Source organism: Ovis canadensis, chromosome 24, assembly GCF_042477335.2.
Source record: "Ovis canadensis isolate MfBH-ARS-UI-01 breed Bighorn chromosome 24, ARS-UI_OviCan_v2, whole genome shotgun sequence".
In the NCBI taxonomy this organism is placed as follows: Eukaryota; Metazoa; Chordata; class Mammalia; order Artiodactyla; family Bovidae; genus Ovis; species Ovis canadensis.
In genome coordinates, this window is record NC_091268.1 from 21,445,171 (window position 1) to 21,462,036 (window position 16,866).

A 16,866-nucleotide genomic window follows, 5' to 3' on the forward strand; every position below is an offset into this window, starting at 1 on the left:
GGGGTTAAGGTCAAAAGGGATGATTCCAGAGCTTGAGATGTTAGAGGCAAAATAATTTCTCGTAGGATGCGCTTGAGGGTGACTCTGGTTACATAAAGATAAGTCTTTCTGAGCATCGGTGGGGTCAAAGGACCTTGTAGCCGAGCTTGCTGCAGAGGAAAAGCAGAATCTGCTACAGGCTTTGTTTGCCTGCAGGTTTGCAGCAAGTCGCAACACAGAGAGTGGGTGGGGTGTGGAGGCTTCCTAAAGTAGACCTCTCCACCCACTTGTTCATTAGGAGAAATCACCGCTTAGCCGTTTTTGTCTCTACTGCCTACGGTCCCTTGTCCCACGCACTTACATTCTGTCCTGTGCACTGGAAACAAGATTCCCACCCTCTCAAGTGCTAAACTTTGCACTCTCCTTCAGCACCGCCTCCTGGAACCGATCATTTCAGGAAACCTCCTCTGGACGCTTAAGGTATTTGCTTGCTCTGGGTCTTTTTCAATTGGGGGGCTCTGCCTGGTATGTCTGGGGACACTCCTGACTCAATGTCAGTTGGCTGCTCTGATAGGACAGTCTCTCCATGTAGACGTGCCCAATCGCATCCAACTCTTTGAGACCCCCCATGGACTGTACCCCACCAGGCTCCTCTGTCAGTGGGATTTTCCAGGCAAGAATACTAGGGTGAGTTGCCATTTCCTTCTCCAGGGGATCTTCCCGACCCAGGAATCAAACCTGCATCTCCTGCACTGGCAGGTGGATTCTCTACCACTGAGCCAAGAGGGAAGTCAGGGGCGGGACTGACTTACTTCTCCCTCCCTCTAGTAAATAGGGACTAAAAATCTAGGAAATTCCCATTATAAAATTAGGTAGCTGGTCTCTAGGATAGATTCCTAGAAGAGGAAATCTTGCAGCTGAATTGACAAAGAATAATGCTTTGGAGAAGTGCTTGCTAAGTTTAGGTATTGCAAATGATGACAAATAAGATGATGACGATGGCAGTGATGATTTTGTAAGCAGCATTTCTGCCACTACTGGTATAGCATGCTGATGGAAAGAATACTTCCTGCCTTTTTAATTCAACAGACCTTTCTGAAAACACTACCCCTCATTCTTTATTACAGAGACAGGAGTATAGTTCTCGCAGCTTCAGTTCCTTCTGTAAATTCGAGCTGTAAAACCTACTTTACAGGGTTTTATGAGGAGATAGATAGGGTAAATAAGGATTGGCAGATAGATAGATAGATATAGGTTTACATAGATACAGAGGTCTATTGCACTGGCCATAAGCAATCTCATTACAAGTGTTAAGCATAGTCAGTTTCCAAAAATAGTAAAAAAAAAAAAAAAAAAACTTGACCTGACATTTTGTGAGATTCAGCTGTTGAGGAATTTAGTTGACAAGGACTAATGTGAAAGTTTGTGTCCGTTTGATTCATTAGCAAGGTTAAATAAAATGTGTGTACAGAGGACCAGGGCAGAAAGGTGATGTCTACACATGTTCATATGAATGTCATGTCATTTGAAAAAAATTCTCAAAAACAATTGCATCTGAAGCTGGTCAGTCCATGAATGTATTGATATTGTTGGTCTTGTTTGTGTAAGTTTTGGCAAAAAAAGGGGAACGCCTCTTTCAGCAGCTGGTTGGGGACTGAGTAGAAAAATAAGTCATAATTATAGTCACTAGTTTGTATGAGTGGTTATTAGATGGTAAGCACCAACCTCAGAACTTATAAGTACTGTGTTCATTTATGTTTAACAACTTATTTAGGAAGGCCAAATTAGCATCATTCTCTCTTTGAATGAGGCTTCCCTGGTGGCTTAGACAGTAAAGAATCTGCCTGCAATGCAGGATACCTCAATTTGGTCCCTAGGATGGGAAGATTCCCTGGAAAAGGGAATGGGCACCCACTCCAGTATTCTTACCTGGACAATCCCATGGACAGAGAAGCCTGGCGGGCTACAGTCCATGGAATCACAAAAAGTTGGACGTGACTGAGCAATTTAGCATTTATTCTTTCATCTCTTTGAATGAAACTGAACTTTTTATAACTCCATCGACATTTCATAGCAGCCATAGAAGAATGAGGGAGAACCAGACCTTCACACCCAAGAAGAGAGATTCCAAAAGGTGGATTCCGCCCTCCGCACTACACCACACACCCTCATATGAGCCAGAAAGTTATTTTTTTAAATAAAGAGTGAAAGTGTTAGTCACTCAGTCCTGTCTGATTCTTTGTGGGCCATGGCTAGCCATAGTCCTCTGTCCATGGGATTTCCCAGGCAAGAATACTGGAGTGGGTAGCCATTCCCTTCTCCAGGGGGTCTTCCTGACCCAGGGATCAGACCTAAGTCTCTTGCCTTGCAGGCGGATTTTTACCATCTGAGCCCCCAGGGAAGGCCCATATGGTCCAGAAGAAGCGCCCAACCCCTCCATCAGAGCCATTATTTCTGGTGGCCTTGAATGAGCAGGCTGCAACCCTTGTGTCATTGGGGAAAGGGAAACCAGTAATCCAATCAGTATGACCTTGATTAAGCTTCTCCCATGTGAAAGGCATGCTGCTCTGTGGCTCAGGGAACTCGGAAATGAGAAAGGTATTTGGCTGGGTCTACTGCAGGAAGTCTGTGGGGGTGAAGAGGTTAGTGATTCCAAGTTGTGTCTCTCACTGTTTATCATTTCCAAGCATCCCCTTAATAGATGATGTGTATTGTTGATTTGGGGGTTCTGATGCCCTTGCTAAGAAGCACTTTACGCTCATTTTTTCAGTGGTTCCTGGATCCACCCATTCATCTGATTCCATAATGACATTTTCAGCAGACTGCAGCTAAATGAGAAAATTAAGGGCAATTTAGTGAAATTTTTAATAGACCTAAATTTAATCCATTTGAAAGGCTGTCCTTTATTTTGAGGCTCTGTCCTTCTTACTTTTGGGTACAAAATGCCCTTTCCTTTACGAGATGATGATGAGAACAGATGGTGTATGTGAGTTTGTGTGTGTGTGTGTGTGTGTTTGTGCCTGTGTACAAATATACTAACTTGAACAAAAAAAAAAAAAATTCATCCATTAATCTCATGCAACCCCCTTCATTGTTTTCATACTTTTATTGCGATAAAAGTTATTATATGAATTAGGGAGGAAAAAAATCTGAGAATCATTGTAGTTCTGTGAGGGGGGCTATTATTAGCCCCCTATTAAAGATAAGCGGCTTCCCTAGTGGCTCAGATGGTAAAGAATCTGCCTGCAATGTGGGAGACCCAGAGTCAACCCCTTGTGTCAGGAAGATCCCCTGGAGGAGGGAATAGCAACCCACTCCAGTATTCTTGCCTGGAGAAACCCAGGAACAGAGGAGACTGGCAGGCTACATTCCATGGAGTTGCAAAATAGTCAGGCACGACTGAACAACTAACAGTTTCACAGATAAAAGAACTGAGCCATAGAGTGGTTACTTTGCATGCTCTCTGTACAGATCCTGCAAGTCGCGCATCTTGAATACAGACCCAGCTCGTTTGTTTCTGGGAGCTGGAATGCTGTTAATATATCTACTATGGGCATCTCCACACTTCTATGGCAATAAACTCCCTAGTCTTCCCTTGGCCAGGATAGGGTCAGATAGGGTCATGCCCTACAGATAGGTCATGCCCTATCCGAGCCCTGGAACTCTCCGGGTCTCTCTCTGGGGTGCAGGCTGAAATCCAGGACAGTTGACAGAGATTCTTGATGCAGTAGAAGCAGAGAAAGAAGCTCTGGTGGCTGGCACAGAGCAGATCAACACAGTGGGGAAGGGTTGTCCATTGCTGCAGGCTTGCCCTCTGAGGACACCAGCTAGCAGCCAGGGAGGCCACTACCCAGTGAGAGGAAGGGGGCCCGCAGGGAAGAGGCGTTTGAGCAGAGCAGAAAACAAGCCGCTCACTCCGTACATCATAAAGGTCTCCCTGAACTCTATGTTGAGCCTGGTACCAAGACAAACCGTCTCTCGCCCTGGGAAGTGGGGGATTGCAAATCAGCCCCTCCTGGGGTTACAAACCGATTCTGCCCTTACAGTCTAGAGCAGCGTTGTCTGACTTCCTCTTCACTGGTCTATTTCTCAGCAGCACTGGCCCTTGAGGAGGTGGTGGGGCTGGTGCTTTTATTTTCATTTTTGTCTGGGTCAGCTGCAGACCTGGTTGCTAAGAAGCGAGGTAGTAAACAGAGGTGAGGTTCTAAGTTGCTGGAACCCTGTATGGCTCCCAAGATAACGTGTGCTTCTCATTTTTGTTGTGGGCGTGTATACCTAGGCGACTCACTCCAGTATTCTTGCCTGCAGAACCCCATGGACATAGGAGCCTGGTGAGCTATAGTCTATAGTCTTGCAAAGAGTCAGACATGACTGAAGCGATTTAGCCTATTTATCTATTCTTGATTGGTAGTGTGTTTAGGCAGGCTTTCGTGGCCTAGCCAGGGAAATTTACCACCATTTAGAAAAGTATTCCTCAGGAACATGTAACCTGAGTTCCTCATTGTGGCAACAAAGATAACAGAATAGTGTTACTAGTTGTGCCACGCGAGCGTAGTCGCTCAGTCGTGTCCGACGCTTTGTGCCCATTTGGACTGTAGCCCATCGGGCTCTGTCCATGGGATTTTCCAGGCAAGATGCTAGAGGCGGTGGCCATTTTCTTCCTCCAGGGAATCTTCCTGTCCCAGGGATCTGACCTGCATCTTCCCGACCCGTGTCTCCTGCATTGCAGGCAGATTCTTTACCCACTGAGCCATCAGTGTAGCAGTAGAATTTTTTTTTTTCATCTTATTATAGAAGTCCTGCCCAAATCCATTCTTGTGAAAATTCAGACAGAAACATCCACAGAGAGTAACATTTGGAAGTCCCCCACCTCCCTTTTCTACCTCATTACTCTAGTTGTAATCGAATTTACCCCTGGTACCTTTTCGGATCCTTTTGTATGCATTTCACACGTGTATATACCTGTGTTTTTATAGCCAGACATCCACAGATGCCTATGTGTATGTCTCTATGTGCGCACACACACATCTACATGCATAAAGAGATGGTGGGGCTTTTCTTGCTGTCTGGTTAGTTTGGTTTTCACATATGAAATTTTAAAAAAATATATTTATTTATTAATTTGGAGAGGGGCATGACAACCCACTCCAGTATTCTTGCCTGGAGAATCCCATGGGCAGAGGAGCCTGGCAGGCTACAGTCCATGGGGTCGCACAGAGTTGGACACGACCGAAATGACTTAGCGCATTTATTTATTATTTGACTGTGTCGGGTCTCAGTTGCATCATGTGGGATATTTCTTCTCTCTTTTTTTTTTAACATGAAAATTTCTGCCTTATTATCATTTTTGGTGACTTTACTTAACAAATAGTTGGTATCCATCTTGTCTTTCTGAATAAATACAAAGACCTTAAAGCTGTTTAAGTCCACATTGCTTTGCAGTATTCACTGGACAGAAATGAACACCTACAAAATTTCTATTTGTCTTTAAAATGAGCATTATATTCATGATCATGATTAAAACGACTTTGAGTTTGGTTTTCTTTTTCATCTGAGGTATATACAAGTATATCAACATCTATCTACCTACTTAATGTTTTCTAGGTACATTTAATGAGATGTGTTGTGTCAGGAAAATGATCTTGGACTTCCGAATTTCTTACGTTTGATGACTTGAAGTTTACTTTCATGTGGGATCTTTCACTGCAGCGCACAGTCTCTCTAGCTGTGGTTCTGGGGCTCAGTAGTTGCAGAGCGACGGCTGAGCTGCTCTGAAGCACATGATGGACAGGGAAGCCTGGCGTGATAGCATCCGTGGGATCACAACGAGTTGGGCATGACTGAGTGACTGAACAAAAACGAGCGTGTGGAGCTTAGTTCCCTAGCCAGGGATTGAACGTGTGTCCCCTGCCTCGGAAGGTGCGTTCTTCACCACTGGACCACCAGGGATGTCCCTTCGTTTGTGAAATTAATCATCTATGCCGTGAAACTTCTTAAAGATCTTTCTTAGAAATCTTTCCAAGGAGAGACAACTAGCTGTCCCTTGTTCTTTCTAACAGCTTTTTTGTATGTGTGTGTCACACTCCACTAAACTGCTCTCCCATTGCTTCTGTCCATTTGCTTTTACAAGCAATGCTGGAAAAAAAATGATCCCACTATGTGTATCTCTGTGCCCATCTCAGCAATTTCTTACAGGACCCGTATGTAGAGCTCGAATAATTAGGTTGAAGGATAAGTATATTTGAGATGTTGAGAGTGAATGCTGCCTGTCATCTCCAGTACTGTACGAATTTTAACTCTCATCACCTGTGCTGAAGACGCTCCATTTCTCCACAGAGATCTCATTTCTAGGTAGTAGGCATTTTATTTTAAACTAGCTGATTTTATTTATTAATTGATGTCCATCTTATGGACAAAGGATCATAGTTAACTCTTCTAAACAGCCAGTATAATTTTGAAAAGAGCTTGTGTGATGGGAGCTAGTTATGAACTGAGCATCCTTGTGCTTGTATTTCTGCTCTTTTAAACTTGAACTTGACACCGCACACCCAGGCTGGGAAGCTCGTGGAGTTCGAGGGTCCTTGACTCAGAAGTGGATTCTGATCTCCAGCGTCAATCCTGTCATTACTTGCAAAGCAATTGTGTCTGAATGGTTGGAATCCAATCTGTCTGAGACACAGCCCTTTACTCTGAAAGAACGCCGTGCTCATCATCTGAGCCCTGCTGAACCCCAGTCCTCCAACTCTGCACCATGGAGTGGGGACACCTTTTCCAAAAGAACTATCTGGGAAGTAGGGCTTCACCAGGGTAGCCCTGAGGGACCATCAGGGGCTGAGACCTCATTCTAGAGGCCAAGAAACCACCTTAATATAGAAAGAGCTAAAAAGTAAATAAAACTCAGAATCTGTGTGTTTCTTGAAAAGAAAGAGATAGCTAGAGGTCATTTGCTCCAAATTGCTGTTGTGTTCATCCATCCATCCATCTATCTACCCATACGTCCATCCACCCATCCCCTAATGCAGTATTTTCTGAGTCCCTACAATATATCAGACACTGTGTTAAGCCCTGCCCTTCAAATGGACAACATTGCAAGTAGGAATCTTCCCCACTTTTATGCACTGATAGGGTCAAACTCTCCCAACACCCCTCTCAGTGGGCTGACCCACGAGAACTCCAGAACTGATATATTAGGCAAACCTGGGGCTTGGCAATCAGAGTGGATAGGGTGAGGATGCAAGGTTTTTCTTTTTAACTTCGTATTGTACATTGGAGCATACTCGATTAACAATGCTCTGTTAGTTTCAAGTGTACAGCAAAGTGATTCAGTTATACATGTATCTGTTCTTTTTCAAATTCTTTTCCCTTTTGGGTTGTTGCAGAATATTGAGCAGGGTACCCTGTGCTGTATAGGAGGTCCTTGTCAGTTATCCATTTTAAACATAGCAGTGTGTACCTGTCAAGCTGAAACTGCATTTGCAGAGTGAGCACCAATTTATACAGTATTTACTGCCACCTACCCCAACTTCCTTATCTTTGGTGTCCCTGACGCCGTGATCCTGTTCTTTCATTTCTTTGCAGAGCACTCGTCACCTTCTGTATTCTGTACAATTGACTTACTCTAATCTTTGCTCTGTGCTTGATGACACTCCCACCAGAATGTAAACCGTGCAATGTCAGGGATCTTTGCCTTCTCCCACTAACGCAGCCTTAGGGACTAGATCAGTGCCTGAGTGTAATCAACATCCACTAAATAGTGTTCAAATGTTTACACAAGTAGGTGACTTAATATGCTTGTGATAGAGATAATAACAACCAGTTCCCTACAGAGACTTCACTCTCACTCTCCTGAAGATTGTTGTTGCCATATCAAAATTTGGAAGTGAGAATAAAATACTTCTCAGTCACTTCTTGCCTAGCCTTCGAACGGAAAATTGCATTTAAGATCAAGAAGGCCTTCTTTCTGTCTAATAAAGTTTTTTTTTTTTTTTTTTTTTTTTGCTCTGAGGCAGGGCAACTTCCATAGAAAATCTTTCTTTAGCTGAATACCTGCTTTTTGACAGTCTTAGGAAGTTAGAATAAGGGATTATGAAAGAGAGTAAAGGAAAAAAAATGTTTCCTTTATTATTCTGAAGAGGTGGCAAATTTGAATGAAGTAAAAAGTTCCAACACTGTTGTGTGGGTCAAGTTCCATCTGAAGACAGCATTATTCATTATTTTCCTGCGCACTCTGCTTCCTGCGGGGTAAGCGTTCCATGACGGCTCCTTGTAGTTGAGAAAGCAGGAGGGCGGCCCTTGAATGTGACTCAGAATATACACCCAAGTGACACTGACTGCCCGGGCATTCTTTGTAGGGAGAGAGAAGAGTATTTTCTTTCCCCCACGTCTCCCATTTATTCATGTATAATAGAAGAATCATTTGGGAGCTAGTAGCATTGATGTGGCTCTCTCTCAGTCTCTGTTGAGGTGGAATTCAAATTCAGCATCCCCAGACACTGCTTAAAAGGCTAGCAGAGTTTTTTTCCACTGAGCCATAGTTGCAGCTGGGGAGTTACCATTTGATTTGGGGTCACCGGTGCTGTGTGTGTTTCTCAGTTACTGCAAAGTCTTTCCTGCCCTGTCCTGTATCCGGTTGATGGGCTGCATACTTGTCTGTGTGCAGAGTCAGGTCTGCATGAATTTGTCTGCATGCACTTGTGCAGGGATGTTCTGACTTGGTTATCCAGGGAATGCAGCCTGGCCCCGAATCATCCTGAGACGTGTTTATATGGTCTGGATTCTACGGTTTCTCTTTGCCGGCTTCCAGTTCGCCCGGCCGCGACACCTAAGTGTAAGGGGGAAAGTGGGAGCCATTATTGCCAAAAGGGTCTGTAGGAATCCAATCACCACCGAGAGTTTTCAACTTTCGGGAGAAAAACGGACGGGCAAACCAGTGTTGGCTGAGTGCAGCTGAGAGCAGTTATTGGTTCCTTACATAATGTAGTTGTTTTTCATTAAACCATTCAGATAAGGTCTTATTAAAGTGCCATGTATTATTTATCGTGTTTCTTATGAAAATGAGCTGAGGGGGAAATTCTGTTCTCTTCTTGGGGCCTTTGCAGGTTTTCCCAGTGGCAGCAAGGAATTAAAAAAAAAAAAAAAAAAAGGCAGGCATGACCAAACCCTGTCAGTTACAGCAGATTGCTTAAGGCAAAAGGAGAGAATGGGAAGGCGATGGGAAGGATGGGATAGGCAGAATCTTTGACCTTTCATTCCAGATTGTGTTTTGTGGGATGGTTTTCCCTTTGATTTTGCGAATTGCAAAATTTTACCAAAAACAACCAAAAAAGCCAAGACAGGCAGAGAGTAAGAAAAGACAGTAAAAAAAAAAAAAAAAAAATTGAATCAGTTTATTTGTAAATCAGACCTTGTCTGATGAACTGAGACAAAGTATAGCAAGGATTTTTCAAACAATCACTGCACCACCCCATCCCCACCCCTACTCCCAAAAAAGCAGTGTAAGATACCAGTCTCTTCTCCCTTAATCCTTCAGACAAACTTCTGTTTAGGGTTTAGCATCCTACAGTGCCCCCTCTAAACTGAGGGGAATGTGAGAGTCCCAGGGTGTTGGAGAAACTGGTTTTGCAAGGTGAGGGATAGAAAGAAAACAGCCAGGTCGGGGCCTAGTGTTTGGCCGAGTGAAGACTTGGTTACTGATGGTGTCTCAAAACAGAACAACAAAAAATGGAGCTGTGGCGTAATTAATTGCCTTTTCTTCAGAAAGCATTTTGATTAGCCTGCAGAGTGAGTTGTGCCTGGTGAAGCTGATGCCTGGGAAACTGTCATTTGGCCGAACATTCCCATGAGCCTCCCAGAAAGGTCAGTGGGGTTGCCCCTGGTGGCGAGTCCCCTGCCCTGTCCTTCAGGGCGAGGGCACCCACCACCCCTACAAGGCTTCTTGCAAGAAACCCAGCAATCAAGAGATGCTGTTCACACAGCCTCTTGCTCTGAAAAAGAAAATCCCAATTGCTGGGTGCAAATCTATATCACAAAATAGGACTACTATTTCTGATCGTTTTCCTGCAGCCCAGAACGTGCTTCCCCTCCTCCCCACCCCCATCCCGCTCCCACCGCATGGGGGACCAAGGACTCCTTAGAGTCTTAATATTTTCTTTTGATTTGCAGATCACATCCTATTTTATTGCATAAAGACTAACGAAATCTACTAATGAATAATTATTACTTCATAAAATAGAGGAAGGGGGGGGAGCCCCTTTGCAAGAGTGGAATGCTAATGCTGGCCGAGGAGGGCTGGTCAGGCAGGAAAATAAAATAAATAAACCTTGATGGGGGTTATTCGGGGCTGCAGCCCAAGAGTCATCGCTGATCAAATCCGGACTTGCCCACCCCGCGCGTTTATTAATTTGAGAAGAGCGGGGATCCTAGGCAGAGTGAAGCCCCCTTGAATTGGCCGTAGGGCTGGAGGTGGTCTTCGAACAGGGGCTTGATTTCCACGCCAGCCCCCAACCCCATGCAGGGCGGTTTCTCCCATCTCCAGTCTCGGGCTGGGTGGTGTGCGCCCGGCTGCTGGCTCAGCCAAGGGGAGGCGCAGAGCAAAAAGCGGCGCCCCGAAGGCCCGGGGGGTGCAGCGCCACCTGGGCCGCCCCGCCCGGGGTGCGGGGACCCCCACCAACCTCCCTGCCTCGAGCGCCCGTAACAGCCCCCAGCTCCCCCTGGCCGCCCCTTCCCGCCCCCCATCCCCTAGGCGTCCTCCCAGCACTCCCACGAGGGGGAATCCCATTTCTGTGTTTATTTGCCCAACCGAGCCGGGCAAACACCCCGCCGCCACCCCACATCTAGACTCTGGGTCCCGGCTCCCATTGCACGAATTGTCCAGCCTGCCTGGATGCTGGCGGTGTGGGGCGCTCGATCGCTTCCTCGCCCGCCCCGCGGAGATTTTTAGCAGACACAATTTGAATTTTGGTGAGTCGTTAAGGAAAAAAAAAAAAAAAAAAGAGCAAACGGGAGGGGAAAAAAAAAAAAAAAACCCTGCCCCTGGACCCATTTGACAAATGAGGAGACGCGGCTTCAGCATCAGCGGCTTGAGCCTCGGTGTGAGTCTGAATCTCTCCCTCCCTCTCTCTCTCTCTTTCTTTTTCTCTCTCTCCCCTCCCTCTCTCTCACCCTAAGCTCTATCCTCCCCCCCCCCTACCCCAAGGCCCCCCGCCACTACTCAGCATCTCCCGGAGGGCCTCCGCCCCCCTCTACCTTCCATAGAAGTTGCCTTTGCTGGTTTTCCCATCCTCGCGGGGGCGGGGGACCAGGAGACACCCTCCACTTTGAGGGGCCTCAGAAAGCAGGCCCAACAACCAGAAAAGAAAAAAAAAAAAACAAAACCAGCTACAGCCACGAAAGGAACAAAATAGTTGCCCGGCCCTCTCAAGTGTCTTAGTTGGAGGCAGAGATGAACGCCACCGGGATCTAGCAGAACCTACGGGAAGGAAAGCGAGGGAGGAGGGACGGACCGACGCGCGGGGTGCGGCGGGGGGGAGGGAGGGAGAGAGAGATAGAGAGAGAGAGAGAGAGAAGGGAGACAGGCGCCGGGTTTTGACTTAGATAATCAGCAAAATTTAAAAAAAAAAAAATTGTAGCGGCCAGGCAAAGAGCAGCGGCAATTGCGTGCGAGCGTGCCCACTCGTGCTCGGCGGGCGCCAGTATGCAGCATCCTCTGACGGGGGCCACCTGCGTGGCGCTCCCCAGCGTGGGCATGTGTCCCCAGCTCTCGTGTGCCTTGACTTTTATGTACTTACAGCAGGTAAGGCGCGCGTTTCTTCCCTCGGTGGCTGCTTCCCTGGGGCTCGGCGGCGGCGGCGGCGGCGGCGGCGGCCTGGGTACCCGAGTCGTTGGGAAGCGCTCTGGTACCTTGGATGGGTTTGGGGAACGGGGAATGCTTGCGTGTGGACCGGAGGGGTGGGAATCGGAGCCCCTAGTTCTCCGTGGAGCCCGGACACCCCGCGCCTGGCTGTGTTTGCTGCTGTCTGGGTACTTTGAACGCCTGATTCTGAACCTGGGTATCGGGAGTTTAAAATTGCAAACTGCATTTTTTTTTTTTTTAATCACTCACATTCTTTCTCGTGTCCGTGCGTCCGGTGGCGATATGAGCCTGAGACCTCTTTGATGCTAAGAGTTTGGGTCTTTGCGGAGGCATTTGGATGTCTGGAGTTTTCATTCAGCCGCTTTAATAAGGAGTGCAAAAAACATATATGTCGGTGGGTAGGTGCTGAGTATTTTTGTTTCCTTAAGTTTGTCTGGGTTGTGCTATGTTCCGCCCGCTGGGGACCCGAGCCCTCGGCTTTCTGGAGCGTGTCAGCCCCGGAACCTGCGTGTAAACTCACAGGGGATGCTGTGATGAAGGCTAGTGGTTTAGGATGCAGTCTTTGTTGGCATGGAAAAAGGCTCCCGCCCCCCGCCCCCCCAGGCTCCCATAACGGTCTTGTTGATGGGTTCTGCGTTTTATTTTCCATTCTGTGTCTATTTCAGAATCTTCCACTCTCTTGTCTTTCTCTGGGTGTTTCCCTCTGACCTTTTTTTTTTTTTCTTTTCATTTTTTACTAGTAGAGTGACTGCTTAACTTGGTTCCAAGGCTTGGGAAACAGGCTCAGTATTGCCTTGTGGGGTGACTAGCCCAGCTCTGTCTCACTGGACAGGGCTTGTGGATGTGAACTGGCAGAGTTGAAGGAATGCTTTTCCCTTCCCAGGATCACGGATCCTTCTCTAGTTTAATCTGATTGTAGTCTTTGAATCTGTTTTTCCACTGACTCCCTTCAAGAGTCCCATGTGTTAAGTGTGTGTGGTTGTGGTTGACTAAACTTCCTTTACACGTGTTCCAGGGGGCCTCGTGCTCCAAAGACCCTGCGTATTCATAAAATGTCAAGATTCTGCTTTGAACATCTGGGTAATTTGTCATCAAGTTGGTTGCCTCCAGAAAAAATATTTCTTGGGCGCGTTGTCTCTTTCGAGTCTTTTGGAGAACAACCTTTTTAAAATTTTTCTCGTTGTTTTACTATCTTAGGGCCAAACTGGTTTATCCTTTTAAATAGTGTTTTATCCTGTTTGTCGTTAAGGAAGCTGTGCCAGGAAACATTTCCCAAGAGGTTATTGGTAACATATGATGTGATTCATCTGCTTCTACCATTTCTGTGCCTTTGCTGTGAGTGTGAGTGTGTGTGTGTGTTTTATACCAGTTACCCACCAGAAGAGTCTCCTAAGGAGCTTTCTACAAATGCTAAACCTCAGCTGAATTTAATCAAAGTATTAATATGAGCTGATCTTTTGCCTACCGTATTCACTTCTTTCATGTTATTTATTAATCAATTTGAAAAGCATTACCTAGCAAGTGAAATACTACAAGTGTTCAGTGTGCTCATGGTTTCTTTATACATTTTTTTTTAAGAATATATTCAGGTTTCTTCCTTCTAGGTTGTTAAATTGCTTTGCTTTGGGGGGCACAACTTAGCAAAGAAGACAGTGACTTTGAATGAGAGGTTATTCTTGCCTCGAAAAGGACAAGTTATCTAGGAGGAATGCAGGGGTTTTTAACATCAGTCAGGCAGTGTCTATGGAGGAGGGGGAGAAACATTCCTGCTCTAGAAAGGGGTGGTTCAAGGGGGATCTTGGCAGCCATCACAAATATTTAGAAGTGACTGAATCAGCATTGTGGTTCCATATGGCAGTAGACAAAGGTGGGCTTTGACACCGTGGAAGGCACCCTCTCGCCAGTCTCTGACAGGGCTTATAATGCTTTCTACGAAAGCACTGATAAGGTGATGCCGACATTCATCGGAATGCGGTGTGTGTATCTGTGTGTGTGTCTGTGTGTGTGCATTTTTCCCGAGTTTCACTTAATGCCTGAAGTCTAGTAAGGCAGACGTGTAGTTTTGCCTGTCAGGTTGAGAACCAGGTTTTCCAGCCATTCATTCCACCTCGCTAAAGGCTCCCTCTCAGGGTGGGAGAGCTTTATCTTCAGGTCATCCCTCCTCACCACGGCTGGCGTGATAGTCCGTGCACACGTCTCATGTCAGTGCTTTTATTTAGCAGTGCAGACAGTTGGCTGATGAAGGGTGTGAAAGAGTTCACGTCAGTCTCCACGAACCACTTACTGTTACCATCCATACATCTCCTCTCTGTACATCTCTACAGTGTTTTCTATCTGCTATTAATCTATAACTATCACGGTATCCCTATTTAAGTTTGATGACCGGAGGGCTAAATCTGTATTTTCAAAGCTGATTAGATGGCTGGATGGGGCCACACTGATGATAAATGACACTTTCTTTGGAGACATTTTTCCTTTATTATTATTTAGAAATAAACATATTTCAGGAGTCTTGATCATTCAGATCACCAGTTACATAAGAACATAATTAAAACACCACTCTTATTTTGGAAGCATTATCATTCTGTTTTCTAAAGGCACACACTCTAATTAGGGGCCCCTGAGTCCTCCTTAAAATACATTTTCCTGGAATGAAGCTTCTGATGGTGCTTATTTCTCATCCAGTATTGAAGGAAAATGACTTCGTCATCCGTTTTCTTTGCCTTAGCCTTGACATCTCACCTCTCTTCCTAAACCCTCCCAGATTTGTTCCTAAGACAACTCATAAAAGCAAAAATCAATCTGGATACCTCAGCATCGTGTTTACCCTGAATGACCAAATGAAAACGGCGTAACCATTTTGCCACCAAAAAAAAAAAAAGAAAACGAAGTTGTTTATTCAGGCCGAAGAAGAGGCAACTTTGGCGTTGAAATTATTTGACTTATTCCATTTCATTGATTGCTATTCCCCGCTGACTCTGCTTTAGGCGAGCATTTTCCTACAGTTACAATTTCTTTCTTTTTCCCTTTTTCTCCTCTCTTTTCACATCAGGGATGTTACTACGGTTGCGATCACGTCAAGGGGTCCTTTTGGCATCTAGATCTCGAGGCCAGTGATGTCATCACATACAGATGTACCCACATCTGTATTCCTCTAGGGTGGAGCGGCGATCTTGGGGCCCTGGACCATTTTAAAGGTGGAAGGGACAGGCGAGCTTTGTAACAGTTCTGGGTTCAGTCTTGCCCTCTAGGGCAAGCTTCTGCTCCAGCCTCCGTTCTTGACACACTGCAGCATCTTTATCTGGTGTCTTCGTTGATGGTGAATCTACTTCTCCCAAGTGAACTTCAAACTCACACCTCCCCAGTATAGAATCTGCCCAGCTTTCCAAAGCAGGTACACATTTCGACAGTCTGACTTGGAGGGAAAATTCTGAATAGATTACTACAAGCCAGGTAGTGTTTTTCACAGAGAAATAGAAAACAACCACACACACACACACACACACACACACACACACACACACATTCCTCATAACAACAACAAAACACCAAGAGATGCTTGATGTCCACCCTAAAGGCACAGGGCATGCGCCAAAGAGCATTGCATGGTTAGGTATGGTAAGCGTATGGACAGAACAGACAGGTCTGCTGCCTGACTCACAGTGCGTGCCACATTTCCCCTAGAGCTGTTTTACGCTCAGTTCTAACTCCCTGGGAGAGGATCAGTAGCATATTAACTTCATTTTCCCCACTTCCTAAACCTCCATCAGTGTCTCCCAGTCCTGTTCTAAGAAAGCTTCTCATCTGTCAGATCCTTTTCACTGAGAACCTTTTTATCAGCTTCAATATGAAAACAAGTCAAATGCTTAAATTCCACATTAAAAGGGAAAGGGCCGGGGCGGGGGGGGGGGGGGGGTGGGGGCGGGGAGGGCCTGAAGTGGACGGTGCCACTGTCAATATCCGATCGGTCATTTTTCCCCACTTAATGATGATCCATGTGGTTTGTTTTAAATAGTGAAGTGGTTTGTACAAAGGGTAATTCCTGGTAAATGAAGTCATTGCTCACTATGGACACCTTCAGATCGAAAGCGATTGAACTGAAACCTGCATATCAACCCTTTCTGTCTTTAATTAGAAAGCGGATCTCAGCTCCAAGTCGCCAGGAAGATGGCTCTTACACCAAGGCAGTGGGGACGGGGTCGGGGGTGGGGGGCTCTCACCCCCACGCACCTGCCGCGGTTATAAATTTGGGACACGCTAGGGAGGCCGTAACAATGATGGCTGTGCAGAGAAGTTCAATTCTCATTCTAGTTACTTACCTCGTGCTGCTTCATCTGATGATTTATAGAGGACCAAATGGCATTTTATCACCTTCTTTCTTCTCGGCTTAATCCCGTGTTGATTTATTAGATCGTGCTGTGGATCGGGGGGAGTCAATAGTGTCAATAATGCAGAAAAGAATTAGGATAGATTATCTTCATGTCTGAATTGTTTAAGGAATTTAAGTGGCTGGAATGAGCTTATTCCCAAGCCTGGGTGGCTCCCTGATAGAACCGAGAACCTCGTGTCTCTTTGTAGAGAGATCGCGTGTTATAAACTGGCTTATTAACCAATTTTCCTAGTTTCTCCGAATTTTCCAGTGAAGGGGGAAAGACATGAATTATTGGGCTCTTGTCTGCCATGTAAAAGACCCATATCTTAGGTGGGCCAAGGTTCACCCTCTGTTTCTTCCTTTTTTAGGGATCTGTGTTGAAGCAGGGTGGGGAAGCGCTACAGGGTTCCTTGGGCCATGTCAGCCTGGAGAATATTTCATCCAGCATGCACTTGTGAAAACTGTAGGCATCTGTGAGGCCGGAGACCCGAGTCCTGCGCCATTCGGCAGCTCTGTCTGCCATTTCGTGGCGGTTCCCCGTGTCAGCACACACCCGGCGGCTTCTGCCTTTACCCGAGCCCAGAAAGCCCGTCCTATTAGCGCTCACACCATCTGTCTTCCTTGCAGCCGACCCTTGAGTAATTGTCCAGTAACTGATGGACGG

At 46.0% G+C, this 16,866-nt stretch overlaps 1 protein-coding gene across 6 annotated transcripts in view; it reads left to right on the forward strand.

The window, feature by feature from the left end:
• Positions 1-11,400: 11,400 nt before the first annotated feature.
• Positions 11,401-16,866, forward strand: part of LOC138428933 (RNA binding protein fox-1 homolog 1) — a 436,622-nt gene continuing 431,156 nt past the window's right edge. For all 6 annotated transcript variants that reach the window (XM_069569887.1, XM_069569885.1, XM_069569890.1 and 3 more), the window contains exon 1: positions 11,401-11,770. In XM_069569887.1, coding sequence (XP_069425988.1) covers positions 11,672-11,770 — 99 coding nt within the window. In that variant the 5' untranslated portion in view covers positions 11,401-11,671. The remainder of the gene's footprint in view (positions 11,771-16,866) is intronic.